At 43.6% G+C, this 19,847-nt stretch overlaps 1 protein-coding gene across 1 annotated transcript; it reads left to right on the top strand.

Moving 5' to 3' along the window:
• Positions 1-427: 427 nt before the first annotated feature.
• Positions 428-19,746, top strand: mfsd2b (MFSD2 lysolipid transporter B, sphingolipid; the record flags this gene model as incomplete). The annotated part of the gene is made up of 13 exons (XM_080513573.1): positions 428-772; positions 6,107-6,232; positions 6,315-6,439; positions 10,479-10,602; positions 12,197-12,275; positions 12,396-12,577; positions 13,705-13,795; positions 15,849-15,970; positions 16,366-16,449; positions 16,624-16,707; positions 16,992-17,101; positions 17,846-17,989; positions 18,236-19,746. The coding sequence occupies 13 exons, from the start codon at positions 428-430 to the stop codon at positions 18,453-18,455; spliced, it is 1,836 nt and encodes a 611-aa protein (XP_080369699.1). The 3' UTR covers positions 18,456-19,746.
• Positions 19,747-19,847: the final 101 nt, after the last annotated feature.

The raw sequence follows: 19,847 nt of genomic DNA, 5'->3' as shown, positions 1-19,847 counted from the left end.
CCATGTTGACAGGACAAACAAACAAACAATCAGGCCCTTTATGCGTAAAATCATACAATTTTGAAGACCTGTGTTATTTTTGGAAACAAAAATGGAGCCCCCCCCCCCCACAATGGAAAATATGTTGTTGGGTTTTTTATTTCTTTTAAATTTCATTTCACAGTTATGATTACATAAATCATTAAAATAATTCGGCAGGAAATGAATATAAAAGGATGTATTGTCCCACTCTATGTGTGTGTGTGTGTACACCTGCATTCTTGTGGCTGTATGCTCATGAGAATGCAGGTGAGTTATTTTCTTTTTGCATATGTACGTGTGTGTTTGTATATGTGTGTGTGTATGTATATGTGTGTGTGCGTGTGACACTGCCTGCCTGACTTTGCCCTTCCCTCCTGGCCTCATTCCAGAGCACCACAGCATGTGAATGGCAGCAGAACGCAGCAGAGTTGTCACAGAGGAGCAGGAGGAGCTCTATGCCTCAGGAGCTGTCACTCACGCGCACCGCACACACAACAGCCGGAGTCAGAGCCACTTCCACGTCCAGCCTCTGACACACGCCGCCCAGCGACCGGCTCCCCGCGTCTTCGCTCACACAAGGAGTCACAGCCACTCGGTGTTTGGCGCTCCCTCGCACACACAGTCACAGAAGTACGGCTGCCGCCTCACACACGGTCTCTCAGCCATGACCCGGGGAGAGAGGGGAGTGCAGAGCTCTGCGGGGAAGCTCATCAAGCCCAGTGAACCGTTGTTCCCAAAAACTTCTCATCAGGTAAGGTCATCTGTTTAACATTTTGTTTTGGGGTTTTTTTTTTCCCCCCTCCGTTGACAGCAGCAGGTCATTGGAGCGAACAGTTTAAATCTCAAGGGTGTAGCGTGAGTGACTTGATTGGATCGAGAGCAAAATGGGATGAAAAGTGTTGCTTATCTATTTGTGAATTCTCTGATTGTTGATTTCGTGCCTGGAAGTTGATTGTTTTCATTTTCAGAAGTGTTGTTCCCGCTGACGGACAGGCCTGTTGGGTGATTGTTTTCTCCTGTCTAATATCAGTTGGCCTGGTGATGGAGACGATTCTCATCACAGCAAACAAGGCCTGCAAATAGGTTGTGCACAGGAATACCTCAGTCAAGTTAGAAGGATTGGATTGATTTCCCTGTAATGTTTTTGTTTTGGCTTCTTACAGAAGCTACATGATATAACTGCAATTTGGCTGTGATGAGATTATGAGGGAAGAAGCCTTTTTTTTTCTTTTTCTTTTTTCCCAATGTGTACTCCGGTTGCTGCTGCTCACCAGCCCACAGGCTGTTTATAAAGGAAATGAGATATGGACTGCCGAAGCGTTACCAGGTGCACTGTCCCTTTTGTCTTTTAAGGTCGATACCACATTTTACAGATGTGCTTCAAATGCCATTGCAATGCAACACCGACAGTTAGTCACCGATTCAGTCTTGGCTGCATGAGATCATGAGTATGAAGCTGCATTACATCACACAACCCAACCAATTCTGCAACTGTCTCATTTCTGCCAAACCTCTGTTAAATATGCAGTGTTTTTTTTTTTTTTTAATCTGCTCCGACTCTGCGAACCGGAGATCAGTGTGAGCACATGTTCAGATAAATCGTTGAATATGGTAATGAGAAGTGAATTTGAATGAGTTCTTGGAATTATGTTGATGAGATTTGTAAATCCATTGAATTTCTCGAATTGAATGAGACTCAACATCTCCTCTCAATCTGGAGTAAAAGTTTCTGCACATTGTGGTTTAATGGTAGCTCTTCTCTTACATCTTATATATTTTAGTAAAATACCATTGGAATGTGGTATAAATGCACTTTCAACTCATTTCTCACCCTATTAGAAGCCACTAAATGGTATTTATTGACCGTGCAATGGTGTGAACAGTGTGTGAACTAATAATAGACAATCAAACTGTATTGTTACAATATTGACGTGAAGCTATTGAGTCATAAATATTCACATTTTCTATTTTTTGACACATTCTTAAAGAGCATTAAAGTGTTTTTATATTGACCTGCCTTTTCAAGCACAACAACAACTTAATGATCGTCAGAAAACTGAGGATGCAATCAAATAGGCACACAAAATGTGGTGTACAAGAGTGATGAGAATAGATGCACACACATAGATGAAATGTATATATATATATATATATATATATATATATATATCAGAGACTACACTGCAGAGGTTAAAGATAAGACGAGATACATATCTTTTCTCAAATCTCCACATGAAACAAACAGAAATGATGTATGTTCCTTTTGTTTTTGAAAAAAGCAAAACTAACAGAACAAAATGCATTTACTTTCAGTAATAATGCTAGCTTTCATCAAGGCAGAAAATTTGTTTTTAAAGCTTTTATTTACCCATCCCACTGAGGGTAGATTCAGGAAAGGCAACACAGTAAAATGATTATGAATCTACTTCATTGGAGATGCCTTCAATCTAGACAAATAAGATTTTTTTTTAAGTGATTTTAAAAGTGAAACTGATCATATACAAAACTCTTAGATGACAATAAAATTAGATTTCTACGGAAAACGAAGATCACACAAAATATTTTATGTCCTATCAGCTCGCTTGAATGGGATGTAAAATATGTAAATGAGCCGGAACAATAGATCCATCGTCTGCAATCTACAACCTGAAAAATGCACCAGTCAATCATCAAAGTGTTTCCAGCAGAGCTTTGTCAGTGCGATGAAATCCCTGCATAAGCAGCAATCCATCCAGGGACTAAATGACATCTCTCCGACAGCCCGTCTTCAGATTTTGGATTATTCCCACTGCGTTGTAGCCAATGTCACTGAGCACTGTTGACATTTTAATGGTTTGCCGACCCCTCTGACATAATCGACCTTTTCCTTCCATACGCATAATCCATAATCTGTGCTGAGGTCACAAAGCTACTGTCGCCGTCTCGTAGTACTGGGATCTGTGTGACGACTGTGATACCCAGAACTGTCTGCCAAATGCTTCACTCAATCCACATGGAAGCTGCGTTACGGATCCATTTCATAGGCTAAACAACGGGAGCACAAAAGCCTTGATTCACGCTGATGAATTTTTTGGGGGGGGAATATTTTGTTGTTGGCAAAGTAGTTTCTCACCATCTTTTCTTTAATTATCCTCAGCCCTGATTTTAAATTGTCTTTCCCTCAACATTCAAGGATTCATTAACTTTAGAGATTAGTCTTATCTGTCCTTGTCCCTTGCTTGTTGACAGCCTGAACTCTACAGATGCTTCCATTATTCTGAGCCACTGTTTCTCTGGATGTGTAGATACGTGCATGTGTGTGTGTGTGTGTGTGTGTGTGTGTGTGTGTGTGTGTGTGTGTGTGTGTGTGTGTGTTGAATTGTGTATATGTGATTTTGCTTGTACATTCAGACAACGGTAGTAGGGATATCCTGTTTATCCTCTTTGATGATAAGACCTCAGTAATGAAAGATTGAGTGTCAGATTTTGGAGCAGTGTTTAGAGAGAGAGAGAGAGAGAGAGCGAGAGAGCGAGAGAGAGAGTATTCCTGCACATCATCAGTTAAGCAGCGTTCTCCAGACACCAGAGGACTTTGATTTTTTTTTTTTTTCTCTCCAATTAGGGGTAATTGCAGTGAGAGTGGAAGAAGAGAGAGTTTTGAAGTCGGAACCGCCGTGCAGCCTTTACTTACCTCTGCCTCGCTTGTCTCGCGATTGAATAATTACACACCTCCCTCCTGGTAATTGTCGTTCTTCAGCCCCGCCGTGTTTTGATGGGGCAAAAGAAGGAGGAAGAGAAAACGTGAGCCGGATAATAATAGTGCGCCGGGGCCATGGCTGTGGTTACTTTGGTGATTTCCTTCTTTCATAAAGCTCTGTGGGGAGTAGCTCTGGGCCAAGGCTGTGTGTGTGTGTCTGTGTGTGTCTCTGTGTGTGTGTGTGTATGGCACGAAAGGTTACACAGAAGGGGGAAAAGGCAAAGGTTGATATGTGTGCACAGCCTCGGAGACAGTTGTAAATATTGGGCTCCCTAGACTGTGGTGTCTCGTCCTATTTGAGTCTGGAGATGAAAGCTGCTTGCCCGGCTCGCAACGTACACACACACACACACACACACACACACACACACACACACACACACACACACACACACACACACACACACACACACACACACACACACACACACGCACACACACATGCGCAGACTTGCCTGCATGTGCCTGATGGTTTTAGCAGATACGGGGACAGAAACGCAGCCACGGATGACTCGGTGGGTTTTCTCCGGCCCTCGGAGTCTGCATATAGACCACAATGCTTCCCCTGGGGGGGGGGGCACACACATTAATGCCTGTACTCTTAGAAACGACTAAAACTCATGAGGATATGGTTTCATGTCATAGTCAGCAGGAAATAATGTGCACTTTTCTTTAGTGCAGCTGATTAGAAAACAGACGTACGTATGTTAAATATCATCATCATCGTCAGAAGGACACTGATAGCAGTGAATGTGTAAAGTTCTTTAGGGTGATTTGTGCAAAGATCCTGCCAGTCTCGCTCCATAACCCCAACCGTGATCCACCAATACGCGCACTAATTCCATCCATTATCTACGCAGATTGCACCCATCACCCAAAAGCATCAAAATGCGCTGCGTTATTTACGCTAAATCAGTGTGACTTCAAGGAAAAAAAGAGGAAATGTTATTTTTGGAGCACCCAAAATAGAATTCCAGCAGATTCAGATATGAATGAGAACAAGATTCACCATTTGTGAGTCACAGCTCCTCTCTCATAGCCGACTTCACCGGGCCGGTGACACACCTTGGTTAGTAGCTAGCGGTGTGTCTGGGAGGGAGATCTTACTGAAAATGAAGTGACTCAAAAGTTTGTTTTGCAAGATAATGTAACAAAAGGTTACCGGTTTTCATGTTCAAGATGAATCACACTGGATTACAAAGTGACACAGTTTTAGTTCACGCTGCTGATGTCTTGTTATAGAAATACATCAGACGAGAATGTAATTGGGAAACGTAAACTGAGTGTTCTCTTTATACGGTGTGACAGTGAATCTTGATTTCAGGTTTATTGCAGTAATCCTAAAACTAGTCCAGTTTCCTGCCATTAGTCCCACACAGAAATGCACACATGGTTTCTATTCTTTTCATTCAGTTTCTATTAGCAAAATACCCGAAGCTGCTCCTGGAGCCAGAAGCTCTTAGTGGCTGGATTAATGTATGGCGGCAGGAGACAAAATGCGAAGAGTAAACAGTCAATGTTAAAGGTTAATTTGGATGCAGGGTAAAATGGAAGATAGGATTCTAATCCAGGAGATAATCGAATCTTCCATCCAATCATCTTCTATATGCGCAGACACGGATCAGTGGGGTCAACAGTGGGCAATAGACAGGGGTCACCTTGTGCAGATCAATCAGTGCAAACACTGAGGCTGACCACCACTAACATACGTTGACTCCTACGACTGAAGCCTTAACTAATATAGCAAACATGCCTTTGGATTGTGGCAAACTGCCTGAGAAAACCATACATACACAAGGACAACATGTAAACAGCATTCACAGAGAACATTTTATTAATTATCAATGTGCCGAGAGCCAGTTTTCCCAGCCTGCGTGTTTGAAGCACGGTAAGCTTGCAGGTACATATGCCTCCATCGTGGCCTTTTCTCTCAGAGCCAAACTGGGCCATATGGTCTTCCTGGCACAAACTGGTGTGTTGGGGAGACTGAAAGTAGACCCTCCACTTCATAGAGAGGAGCCTGTCTTGGGGGAATGGAGGATTCGTAAAGGCCAGACACTGCTGTTTAAGTTGCATGGGTTTGCTTTGGGGAAAGGGGAGGCCTCCATCGAGAAATAATTTTTGTTCCTCTTTAAGAGTTTGTCGAAAATTGATGGCAGTTTCTGAGGGAAGGTGTTTCTCATTCACGACGCATTGTGAGTTTGAGTACACTCGTGACGAAACTAATATAACTAATATTGCAGAATTCAGTATACAGCTGGGATAAGCGTTAAGGTTGTAAGAAAATTTGATAAAAAAAAAAAAAAAAAGTATTCATTTTCAAGTCCTTTGTCGCCTTTGTCTCCACAGACCGACCTGAGCCAGAAGTTGTCGTTATGCAGCAAACTGTGTTTCGCCATCGGCGGCGCACCCAAGGAGGTGGCCTCCAGTGCCACAGCCTTCTTCCTGCAAATCTACCTGCTCGACGTCGCGCAGGTAAAGACGAAGGCAGAAGGAATTCACGTGACCAGGGCGCGTTAACGTTGAAGTCCAATCTGTCCCTGTCCCTCCTCTGCAGATCAATGCCGTCCAGGCCTCCATGGTGCTCTTCATCGGTAAGGCCTGGGGTGCAGTCACTGACCCCATTGTTGGCTTCTTCATTACTAAGAGCAGATGGACCAAGATCGGAAGACTTATGCCCTGGTGAGACACCCCCCCCCCCCCCCCACATTCTGTTCTCAGTAATTCTTATTTTTTTCATGCAGGGGTCAGACTGAATGAGTGTCAAAGCTAAAAATATTTCAAATCATCCACTTTGATACTCAACATGCGAAGGAATTTCTTTCAATGACTACTAATTGTGCAATATATGATTTATTTATTTTTGCAAATCAAGGCAATAATATTCAGGACTCATTGTCTGAGGTGTCTGGAAGCGAGCTAAATCTCAATTCCTGTTATGTTGTTGTCTTTATAAAGTTTATTCAGGCAGCTTGGTTAGAATACTGGAGGAAATACCTTCCAATGAAGAGCGGTGTTTGGAGGTTGGGAATCAGAAAGAAAAGACATTTAGGTTCAAATTTGGAGAGCAATATGATAACGCTTCAGAAAAATGGCGCAGGATTCACCCTCAACTGATCAGCTGTCTATCACAGGGCAAACACACTTATTTACAATTTAAAGCCACCATTTATGTAATTTAAGAGCGCTAAACACATTTATGCGGAGCCAAGTTTTAAAAATCAGTTAATCTCTTACAATAACATAGAACTGCTGCAATATTATAGTTTAAAGGGTGCTATGAAGCATAATATATTTGCTGATTCGGTCTCAAATGTTCTTGGTTTTCCTCTGCGCCCACATTTGTAAATTCCTAAGTTTTAGTTTGCGTGAATTTGCTGAAGCAATACACGTCATGTTTTGCTTTGCTCCCACGCCGACTGGCATAATTATGGTCGCTAGATGATGCCGCTGTTTATGTGAAAGAAAAAAGAAAAAAAAAATCCCAACAAAAACAAGTGGTATGTCTCAGTTGGAGACGGTGACAAACTCCTTCTCAGGCTGAAGTCTCTCACCTGAGGATTGCGCTAGATAAACAGCCGTTATGTTTTCATTTGCTGCTCATGACACTCCCGCCGACGAGCTATACAAAGACCTTAAAGGGGCGTGAGCTTGCGTTTCGGTGCCAGACTACAATTGACATGGAAGTTAATGGGAATTCTTTCATGTGCGACCGTGCCGCTCAATTACGTTTTATTACATTTATGTAACACCTCATTTCACTGTTGGGCATTGCATAGCCTTTCACATTCTTTGTTTTCTATGTGTGTCAGCGATTTCGGCACAGTTTCACTTAGTGGGCCTGTCTCGTTTGTGGATTGTGTGAAGCTATCGACCCCATTACAGGCTCAATTATTAAAAAAAAAAAAAAAAAAGATGTTATAACAGTTTCTGTGTGTGATATACACTGTGTGTTCTATCTAGCGGGACACTTTCCGTAATTACACAGTCTGTGTGTGTGTGTGTGTGTGTGTATGTGTGTGTGTGTGTGTATGTGTGATGCTTGCTCCATTATAAACCATAGATTATATATAAGCTGACAGAGCTGGAGGGGGACCAAGTCCATCTCGCTGCACTTTGGAGTCAACAGATGCTGAAGTTAAATCAGCTTTGATTACCCCTCAAGAAGCTGGATGCATGTGTGTGTTCATGGGAATGTGTGAAATATGGGGTTATGCATGTGTATTTTGGTGTGTGTGTGTGTGTGTGTGTGTGTGTGTGTGTGTGTGTGTGTGTGTGTGTGTGTGTGTGTGTGTGTGTGTGTGTGTGTGTGTGTGTGTGTGTGTGCCATAGTATGAAGCTCTCCTCCAGCTTTTTAGCCCATCTGGAAAGTCCCCTCTGTCCCTTTCAGCAGGAAGTGCTTTTCTCTCCCTTGCTGACACATCCACAGCCAGACATTAAGTGATTTGGATCTTTATCCCGACTTCTTAAGGACGGCGGCCTTCGCTCTAAAACGCACCCCTGGGCGTTGCTCTGTTTATTATTTGTGACTGTGGCTAATCTTCACCAACTTTGCCACTAAAACCCGGAGAAAGCATTCAGCTTCATCACGAAGACAAGTACACTTAGGCATCATCCATGAATGTTGGAATCCCACATTAATCAGCATCTAAAGGTGAACATTTTAACATTTTTGAGTCACCAACTGACAAAGAAACTATACATGCTCAGGGAGAACATGCAAAGTCTGCACAGAATTGCCCTCAACTGGACTCAAACCGGTGATTTTGTGACTGGTGAGATGAGAGTGCAAACCACTACAAGTGGAGCTTGAGAGCATTTTTATTGGTAATGAAATGTAACAGAGAAAAAAATTAAATTTTTTTTACTGCATGTTGAAAATCTTTCATCAAATCTTTGAAAATCTATGAATTACAAACACTGTAATTTAGTAGTTTGGGGTACTTTTGTGAGTATTTAGTCAAGTAGGTCATTTTACTCATCTATACGCTACTCTGCTACTGCTAATCAAATGTCGAGTACGCTTACAATTTGAATTATTATTCATTTATTGAGATACATTTTTTTGCAGCCAATTACAGAGAAAATTCCTACTCTGTATTTGGATCACACAAATGGGTTAAAATACCTGCTATTGATGTATTGTTGGTGGATAATGATAAATAAACAAATAAACAAATACATACATACATACATACATACATACATACATACATACATACATACATACATACATACATACATACATAAAAAACTAGTATTTTGTACTTTGACAGTTTGTTTTTTTTTTTTTTTTTTTTGCAATTTAAATAATCTAATGGTGGTTTAGGTTTACCTCTAATTTTGAGCCCTTAATTGGACCAAGGAAGTGCGTTCTCACTTAACAGACCTCAACTAAATCCCCCCCCCCGTCCTAATGCACACCCTCTAATTGACATGCCGAAATTGTCTTCAGCAAGTCAATGAGAAGCGACGTCCGACTGCCAGATTCCTATCAACCCTCCCGGGTTTAATTAAGACTGTGCAAATCACTGGGACAGGTGTGACCGTGCAGTCATGCAAGTGCGACGTGTGAGAAAGTATGCGAGTGCGTGCATGTGTGTGTGTGTGTGCGTGTGTGTGTGTGTGCCTTTGTTACGCCCTCCCCGAGTGCCGTCATCTTGCAGGAACATTCTCACTGTCCCATTCACCGGCCGCGGGGCCCTTTCATCGCTCCCATGACCAAGCGGTCAATACTGCCGCACCAGCGTTGTCAGCTGCCTTTGTTGAGGCCAAACAATCAGGAGGAGCGTGAGGTGACCGGCCTGGATGATGCCAGAAATGACTATAACCGGCCGCACGTTTTCTCTCTCTAACCTGGACTGGGGGCAGGTCAGAGGTCGGAGCCCGTCTGTGGGTTTTGGTCGCATTTCAACCCAGAGTCCCTTATTTTTTTTTTCCGACCAGCAGATTTCATTCTTCAGGCCACGTGACAGAAGCTTGGCTTACGTTTCAAAGGAGAGGAAGAGGAAAAGGGAGGATGATGTATAGGGTGCTGATTATCCTTAAACTGTCCTCAGTTTGGAACGCGCAGCTGTTCAATCCAACCATAATAATACATACTACTTGTTTACCTATGAATTATACATGGGCCACATACGGTGTCACTTGGATTTCTGTGAAAAAACACAAACACAGCAGAATTACCTCATGCCGTGTTTGCTTTCGAGTGTGTGCTACATGTTTGCATTTTAATGTTGCGTGTGTGATGTATTGTGGTGTTTCCCCACTCGACCCGCTCGCTCAGGACAGATTCCCGTCATACTTACAGCAACATAATCATTTAGCAGTCGGCTTTCGGCTTAACCCCTTCTGTAATCTGCCAGAAATATGGCCTGGTTGTAGCCCTGCTATAAACATTACATAACAAAACAAGGGCCAACGTGAAATTAAGCGAGTGGATTCCGTGTATTGCATATGTAGAAAACAAAGGGCAGTTTGCATAATGTGTTTAACTGCAATTGAAGATTACGTTTCACTACGAGCGGTGGTTTCTGTAGATATACAGAAAATCCTATCCTAAGTAAATAGATTGCGCTTTCCCTTTTATTGGTGAACTCAGGCTCTTAGTGAGCGAGATGAGGCCAGGCCAGGACCATTTGTATTCACAATGCATCATTTGCTAAATTGTTGAATGACATGTTTTCTGTTTTCTGTTTCTTTTTTTTTTACTCCCCCGTAGGATGTTGGGTTGCACTCCATTCCTGGTGGTCTCGTACTTCTACCTCTGGTTCGTTCCTCCCTTCAGCAGCGGCCGCTTCGTCTGGTACCTCGGCTTCTACTGCCTCTACCAGACGCTCATCACTGTGAGTATGCACGCTCTGTGTGGATGTTTAAGATGGATCCTGCGCTGCAGGACCTCCCATGCAGCACCGGAGATAAAAGCCTCGACTGATGCAGATGACACGTTACATGACATACAGATGAAAACCATGGAAGACACTGTGGATAACAACGTTTAAGGGGAAGATGATTACAGGCACCTCGTGTCAGGCTCTGACGGCCCCTGCGAGGATTTACACCTTGATTTGTGAGACGAGCAGAAGCTTCCAGCCAAAGAGCGCTTACACACCTCACCTCAAAGGGGGAAATGTAGTTATTTAGGTTGTCTCATGTTATTATGACCCAGACCATGACTCTCTCTTCTCTCTCTTCCTCTCTGTTCTGGCGCTGCTCGCTGGTAAACCCATACAACGTGTGCTACAGAGCATGCGGACCGCCGCGGCCACACTGTGGCCGGCTATAGCGGCATGTCATTCTTAACTCCTTGATAAGTATACGCTCGGCCCTGCCAGGAACCTCTCGCTTGGGTAAATGCCGGTTGCCACTTTTAGCCGCCCTTCATTGTCTCTGGTTGTGTGTTTGTGCGAAGTTGACCGGGAAGTGGCAGCTGTTATCGTTCAGCGGGGGTCGCAGTCTGTAAACAGAGGTTAGCATGCAGTCCATGCAGTCAAATAATAATGCTAATGGGTTTCCATCGTATTAATACAGTTCTCGCTTCCATCTGTTTTGGGACCAGCTTTGCTCTTATAAATGTTTGCATCCACTCTAAGCCCTATAAATGTCATGTTGTATAGGAGCAACATCTGGGAAAAAAAGAAAGGAAGGAAAAAAAAAAATCCTTTCACGGCCGCATTTATTTTCGTTGTGGCTGTGCATACTCATTTGGCCGCGGTGCTGACTGAGCCCTTGTGTAAATTACAACGTGAAGCGGGACTCGGTTTGCGAGGCCCATTCTCTGAGAGAGGAGGTGCGGAGGGACAAAACAAACCTGAGGTTGGCCGACATGGAAACTGCAGACATTGCGTTTGATATATACGCTGTTTATATTTTGCGCTCGCATTTTCGCCGGATGACGTTGATGAAAAGTATCAGGGGTGTTTTGTGGTTGGCATACGACTCACCACCGAACATTTAAATAAAAGCCCAAGATTTTGGGGAAATGCAGTTTCCACATGTTTGGTTGGAACAAATTGAAGATCGAGGTCAGTCGTTAAAGGACCTCCAGGGGTCGGTGGACAGAAATGAGAGAAATAATTCATGTATAAACACTCACATGGCCGTTTAGTGGTTAAAACCTCATTGTAAGAATATGACCAATGGATGGACTGGTGACCGGTCCACACTTTGGACTGGGATCAACTGGGATCGGTTCTCGCACCGGTTCTAGAAATATCAATAATGAGTATATGGATAGTCTTCAACCTCCTAAACTAAAAATTGTTGTTTTCCATTTACCTTCAGGATGGTGTTTTGTGTGTTTTTTTTTTTACAAGTCTTGTTGAAAATAGTGCACTTGCTACATGTCATCAGTTGTCTCATCCCAACGTCACGCAACATTTTCTGTGCTCCACTTTTATGTTCTTAAAGCTCTAACTGAGTCCTTTTGTTGTTTTGCAGTGTTTCCATGTGCCTTACTCTGCTCTCACCATGTTCCTGAGCACAGACCAGAAGGAAAGAGACTCAGCCACTGCTTACAGTAAGACACGAAACTAAATTCTTAATGCTGAATCAAGCCTTGTCTCAGCATTTTTGCCTGAACCCATCCAGCTTAAGAATGAGTCAGATTTTTTTTATTTATTTATTTTTTGCCCGACAGGAATGACAATGGAGGTGCTGGGGACGCTGGTGGGCGCCGCCATCCAGGGCCAGATTGTGGCCAGCGCTCACACTCTGAAGCACTGCCCCACTCACAACATGTCTGCCGGTTACCTTAGCAACAGCAGCGGGGCAGAGATCGTCAAGAGCCTGGTGCACTCGCAGGACTACCTGTCACACGCGGTAAGTGTCAGCGTGCCAGGGCAGGAGCCCAGGTGTGCTAAAAGTAGGCCACGGCGTCGCTTTGACAAACAACTTTGGACTGTCAACAGTGTTCTTGCTTTGCTTGGATCTGCAGTGTGGGTTCGAGGTGGTTTGAAGTTTGCAAAATATATCTGAGGTTAAAAGGAAAAAAAAAAAAAAAAAAAGGAGCAGGGTTGAATGAAAAGGAGGATTGTTAAAAATTGGCTCCATATTTGCGGACTGTCTCGAGGTTCCGACATGGCAAATGGCCTCACGTTTTTAACCCCGGGGGGATTGAAAGGAGACTCCGCTGTTTGATATGTGAACCCGGCATCCTGAGCCGGCTCCCCTCTCGCGACCACAAAGGGGGTTCCTCCCTCACATCAGGCTCTAGAAATGAGGCTCCATCACACTGGAGGGGTCTCCACAGCCTGCAAGCCATTAGGCCTATTTATATCTTAAACTGAACTTTTGAAGGCACCCAAAGATTGAACGTGCTGAAAATATTTGTCTTTTTTTCCTTGGAGCTCAGCTCAAAGTTAGAAGCGGCGGGAACGCGGCGCTCATTTCCACCTTCCAGTATGCGGAGCTGTGAACAAACAGTCGGCCTGCCGTGAAGAAGGCAGCATGAGACTATTTGTGAAGATGAAACAAGCCCAGAGTTCCAAACCGTCCCACGCTGGATTTTTGGTCACGCCGCAGCTTATTCGGGCTTCAAATGGTTCCTTTCCAGAGGGTTTATGGGTGAACCCTATCGGGGCGACACCGCTCGCCACGCTAAGCCCTCTGTAGCCACCCCGCCGAATTCCTCAGTGGTCACTGGTGAGGGTGGCACACCGTCTGACCCAACTCTCAGTCTGCCCTCGGAAACTGGGAGTGTTTGATGTGCATAAATAATAATGAACCGCTGGGTTGAGCCACACGGAAAAACAGCAAACAAGCAGAAGTTGTTTGGCTCAAAGGTTAAGCCGGTATTTTTGGGTGTACTTGAGGTTCCTTCCTGTTTTTCCCCCCGTGTATATACAGTGAAAATAAATAAGTAAATCTATACATCTATTTTCAGGAGAAAAACGAGATTAAGTAGTTTGTCTCAGTGTATCTATGTTTGCTTTAATGTGTCTTCGCAGAAAGAGGTGTACATGATCGCTGCTGGCGTTATTGGAGGAGTGTTCCTCATCTGCACCGTCGTCATGTTCCTGGGAGTCAAAGAGAGAGACGGTATGAAAATTAATACCTCGCTGGGTAATTAAATTCTCAAATGACCCAAAGTCACTCTGTGATTTTCACCGCTGATTAACGGTTTAAAAAACATTCCTCAGATTTGACTCGTGAGATCTTCTCTCCTTTTTCATAAAACTGATTATAGTGAGTCTAGTGATGGAAGCGGAGCACACGGAGTTACGTTAAAAGCACGGATCAGTTACATACCGGCATGGTTGATTGGTGGTTTGCACAGTTGCCTCATTACAAGAAAATCCTGCTGTCTGTCTGTCTGTCTGTCTGTCTGGAGTATGCATGTTCTTCCAGTATCTGTGTAGGTTTCTTACATAACAAAAAGACATGCTTTAACCTCCTAATACCCAAATTACTTTTGTGTTGTGGTCTTGAAAAACCTAAAACAATGTCCACATATGTGGACGGAAGGTTAAAATGAAGAGAAATTGCTTGAAAACTGTTGTCTTTGGTGAAGATTTCTCTTTATAGTTGTAAAAACCAAAAATATTATCCACATACGTGGACACCAGGTTGGAGGAGGTAAATGTTCGACGCGAAAGTGACGTGATGTGTGTGTTTGTGTGCTGAGTCACTATGTGACAAACTGGGGAGGAGTACGCATTGTAGCCTGCCAATCATGTAATCAAGTATAAAGGATGGATGGTATTGCACTGTCACGCATTTACAAATGAAAATACAAAGTAGAGATAACAACAAACTTGACGTATGTTTTCTTTGTAGGAATTTTAAGCGTCTTGATATTTTCAGCAAACTATGATTTCATCAAAGCCTTAATGAGCCATTTCACATTTAGCAGCATGTTCTGGATTTCATTTGATCCGTAGCCCGGAGGCATCCCTCCGAACTGCTGCTCAATGATGCATAGCACATAAAGGCAACACTCACTTTTATCTTGGGTATCTTTGTTGCATGCCCAATAAAATAGCTTGCACTTTGTATTCCATCGCAGCTACATGTCAGCTCCCGTTCCTTTTCAAAGGAAGATTTCAGACAGTGGTTTAAATAACAAGCTTCTGAATTACGACGCGTTGTTAAGGCTTGACCCTGTGATATTCAATGTTTGTTTCAGACGCAGACGACTTACAAAAAACAGAATGAGGAAGCGCAGCCAGTCACAATTTTGAGTTGATAAGAGCTTCACCAAATTGAGTTTTTATCTTATTTAAGCTTCAATTCGGTGAAGGGTCAAGACGAACCGACAGCTCACATAAGACAGAATATTGGAGGAACAAAAACATTGTGAAGAAGTTATACTGTCAAACTTTTTCTTTTTCTTCTCAACTGACCATTTAATAATTGCTAAGATTCTGCTGTCACCGAAAATGCACTACATAAGTGAAATCCCTTTACCAATTACACAAAATGCCATTTTTTAAAGGGCTTTTTTCAAAAAACGCACAAATGAAATGGCAAAAATTGTGAAAAATAGCTGAAACAACATCAAATAGGGGGGGAAATGATTTACGTTCATGTATCAAAACTATATATGTGCATCATTTTGAAGGTTAACTGCGTTTTGCGGCTCCAGTTCAATTTGATTTGGTGAAAACTTTTGGTCATAAAAATTGCAGACCTCTGCACTGCACCACTGTGTTTCCCGATCAGGTCATATATAAAGACAATATCAATCCAATGGATCCAATAAGTACCTTTACCATAATAGCAACCACAGGTAATGGTACTTAATGTATTAGGATTTTTCAAGCAGTCCTTTTTTTTTTTTTTTTGCTGTATAGATACCTCTACTTAAAATATTGATCTGCATATACAGCCCAACCCATATCCAACCCCCGGTGCATCTCACAGACAGAAGTATAAGCAGCTCCTTTTTGGGCATCAGCTGGAGTTTAGCTCTCAGTCGCTTATCTTAATTGCTCTATAAATGACGCCTCTCGCCGGGACCGGCAGCATCCACCGCAATGCAGAGGCAGTTCCAGTTGTGCCAGAGAGGAACTCTATCGTCTTACACTTTACTGCATGTTACTTGATATGCCGCACACGCTCATAAGTCTTACTCCACATGTAACCGTTTCAGATCCGTACGCCCCGAAGACGGAGAAGCAGATCCCCTTCCACCAGGCCTTCATCCTGGTGATGAGGCACGGGCCGTACCTCACTCTCACCGCCGCGTTCCTCTTCATCACCGTCGCCATCCAGGTACAAATGTTTGTGCACGGTTTGTGCTTTAAGTCTCAGGACTCCAGCTGTTTGTCTGCCGCCGCAGTTTTGACACCTCGGGTTTTTCAGGCCGCTTGAATTGTTGCGGCGCTCCTTTTGAGATTCGCATCGGATCCGTCTGTGTGTGTTTTCACCCTCTCATCTCGGCGGAGGTGTCAGCTGTCATCCGTGCGAGCGGGCGGAGTGGGGATGGTGGTGGTGGTGGTGGTGGTGGGAGAGGGGGGGTGTAGATAAATCACGGCGAGAACACAGTCAGCAGCTTCTCCTCCAGTCGTCTCTTGGCTTGGCACGCAGCGCGGCGAGCTGAGTGCCTGGTGACGTGCTGAGTAGACGAGACAAGAATGTCTGAGCGTTTGATCTCTGCTCTTCCGCAGCTGATTCAGAGCAACTTCGTCCTCTTCTGCACCTATGCTGCCGACCTGAGCGAACACTTCCAGAACATCGTGCTGACCATCCTGGTGAGCATGGAGTTCTTTTTTTTTCTTCTTTGTTTGTTTTCTCGGACTGAATTAGCTCCCACACATGCAAACGGCACATAATGAGACCGCTGTGCACATTTAAAAAAGCTGCATATTCTTTAATTACTTGATTCATCACATTGACAAACTGTCACCCGCTCCTTGCATTCCCAGATGTCAGCGGTGATAAGCATCCCACTGTGGCAGTGGTTTCTGCAGAGGTTTGGGAAGAAGACAGCAGCTTTCTGTGGTATAACAGTGAGTAGACACTTAAAAAAAAAAATAATTTTTTTCTTTACCTGGCTGAGTTTGTGCCATCTTGTGGATGAACTTGGAAGAAAGGAATCCTTTTGTTCTCACTGCAGAAACACATTCGAGATCATTTTAAACATTTTAAGACACTGGACTGCAGAAAGGAAACCCACATATTATAACAATAATAGTAATCACATAAACATCCACATCATTTACACATATGAGTTGTCTTAAAAAAACATTTAACCCTTTGAAGCTCATTTACGGTCTTTTTACCGTCGTTCTAGTGGATCATGCCCTTCACCGTGATGCTGGTGTTCATCCCTAACGTTGTGGTGGCTTACGTTGTGGCGGTCTCCTCTGGACTCAGCGTGGCTGCGTCGCTCCTGCTGCCCTGGTGAGGCCCAACTTCATAGTCATCAACTCTCCATACATCTAGAAATATATATAAATACTCAATAAATCATTGGCAGTCACAGCCTTGAACAAACAGATGACATTTCATCATGTTTTTGGATGCACGGTTTTCCCTTCCCGCGGTCCTAGAATGTTTAATACAATTTTAATTTCACGCAAGATGTCAATAGTCTCGCCAGAACGATGCAATATCCGTCGGTGAGTGGAGATTTGGTGTCTTTCGGGCTCCCAGGTCAAGTCACGGTCATGACACTGATGTCACTTTTAAAAATTAGAGGTGGCGTTCGTGATAAATCTTCCATAGCATCGTAGAGCTCCTCCTATCGCAACATCTGTTTTCCAGTTGTTCCTTCGGCCATCGGCACTCCTCTCTCGTCTCACGTCCCCTCCCTTAACCCCTAAATTACAGCCTCCGGAGGGGGGCATGTTTATTTTGGAAAGGAATGATTGTTTATCCTGTCCGTGGGCCTCGAGTGGGCCGCCCGCTGCTCATCATCAAATCGTGTTATTAGCCCTGTAATTTTCGCCCACCGATGCATCAAAGAGCCATGAGAAGGCCTCGCATCATCAGCTGCAGGCGTCCACGCCAGTTGCGTAAGATCATTTAAGCGAGAGCGTGAGTGAGTTCTTAGGCGCGCGGCAGCTTAAAGTTTCACCATATTTGAGCGGTGGAGACAAAAGATTTCACACATCGATTCAACCCCGTGTGTTTTGTGCAACCCAGGTCTATGCTGCCCGACGTGGTGGATGACTTCAGGCTGGTCAACCCTTTTTCCAAAGGCCACGAAGCCATCTTCTACTCGTTCTACGTGTTCTTCACCAAGTTCGCCGCCGGCATCTCCCTGGGAGTGTCCACCCTCTGCCTGGAGTGAGTCGCCATTACTGTCACGCGTGCTCGCTTTCACTGTGATGCTCTGCATGTAGTACACAGCATGTCAGGATCCCTCCAAGAAACACATTAACCCCTTAAGTCTTATGTATTATTCACGGCGCAAAAAAAAAAAAAGGTGTCGAGTTTGCTCATTCACGGCGCTGCAGCATCGGGCTCGATGTCGATTTCCTGTAGAGTGTTTTGAAATGGGATCTTTGTGTGTGTGCTTGTGTGTGTGTGCAGGTTTGCGGGGTATGACACGGGCGCCTGCAAGCAGCCTGCTGCCGTGGTGTACACCCTGAAGCTGCTGATCGGCGCCGCCCCCGTGGCTTTCATCGTCACGGGGTTAATGATCCTGCTCCTCTATCCCATCAGCGAGGACGTGCGGCTCAGGAATAAACTCTGCCTGGAGGAGCTACGGTGTGTAGAACTCATTAATGCACATCTGAGGGAAAAACTGTAGACTGCTCGACTCCTCCAACTCCACGCTGACTTCCGTTTACTTGCTACAAGCAGTTGAAAACTGATCTCCCGTGGCTCTGGAGTAACAACATGTCCCACACGTGATCTTCGGCAGGGCGCCCCACGACTTTCGCGACGCTCAAGATAAGCGGCGATCTTGTCACGAATACGACACACAATTAAGGTCGTGTCCAATATTACTGCGATACTATAGTCCAGGTATTGCAATAGTTAAAGGTGCAGTATGTCAAATTAAAGTGATGCCGCTTTTGTGCAGTAGTGAGTGACTGTAATACCTTCCGTTGTGTTTTACTATTCAATCTGATCTGACTGTGGGCAGATTGGATGATGGGATTAGCTGGTTTTCCATCAACAACTACATCTACAGCACAACTGGCCATCGAGGAAATGGCTTCATGACTGTTATTCTTTTATTTACTCATTCTCTAAAGGTTTATATAACGTCACATACTGTACCTTTGAGATATTGCAATGAGTTGCAAAGCGAGTATATCCGATTACTTGCATTGGGAAATTACAATGTAACTTAAATGTTTCAGGACCATCATTTAAAAAAAAAAAAAAAATGCAATATGATTGTGATTCTTTAGTTGCAGTACAATGTTACCCTCATACTGGAGTCGTGATGTGATATCACATTTACAAAACAATGCAATTATTATTTTTTTCTACATTTTTGGAAGATGCTGTGTATTGTATTCTAATTTTGGGCCTTTTTTCAGCTCCAAATTATTCATTTTTTCCCCTTATATTTATTTTCCCTGACAATAGCAAACAGGCCGACCAAGGCTGTCAGAAACAAACCCAACTAAATTTATTCATGTTACAAAAATATATGGTATTTGTCATCTGTGTATCGCAATCAAATATTGTGAGGCTTTACTGCGTCACCTGCCCAAAAATCAACCCTTGCAGTCACCAGAGAGTGGACAGACAATGGACGAAGATCTCAGAATTGTGCTCGACATCAGTGAATGTACTCCGCGACTTGCCACCGCTCTGGCTGCGTGTTGGCCCTCACTGAAACTGATGTCTCTCACAGGAAGCAAAGCAGCAGCTCCGGCACAATGGACGATTTGAGTAACGCGTGACCTGCATCTTGAAATGGAGTGATTTCACAAAGCCACAGATTCCAGTCAATGCAGCTGGAAGGTTGTTCATTAGTGTATATTACACTGAGAAATGGTTAAATTGTTTTTATGTAAACATTTTTTGTTTCATTTTCACATGTACTGTATAGTCATCTTGGATATATATATAAATATATAGAAAATTACCTTATTTATATAAATGAATGTATATCATTATTTGCTGTGTTTAGCTCTACAACACTGTTATTTATGATTACAAAAAGGATTGATGATATGAAATG

Source organism: Blennius ocellaris, assembly GCF_963422515.1.
Source record: "Blennius ocellaris genome assembly, chromosome: 18".
In the NCBI taxonomy this organism is placed as follows: Eukaryota; Metazoa; Chordata; class Actinopteri; order Blenniiformes; family Blenniidae; genus Blennius; species Blennius ocellaris.
Note: the sequence above shows the minus strand (reverse complement) of the source record. Positions and strands in the feature narration are given on the sequence as shown.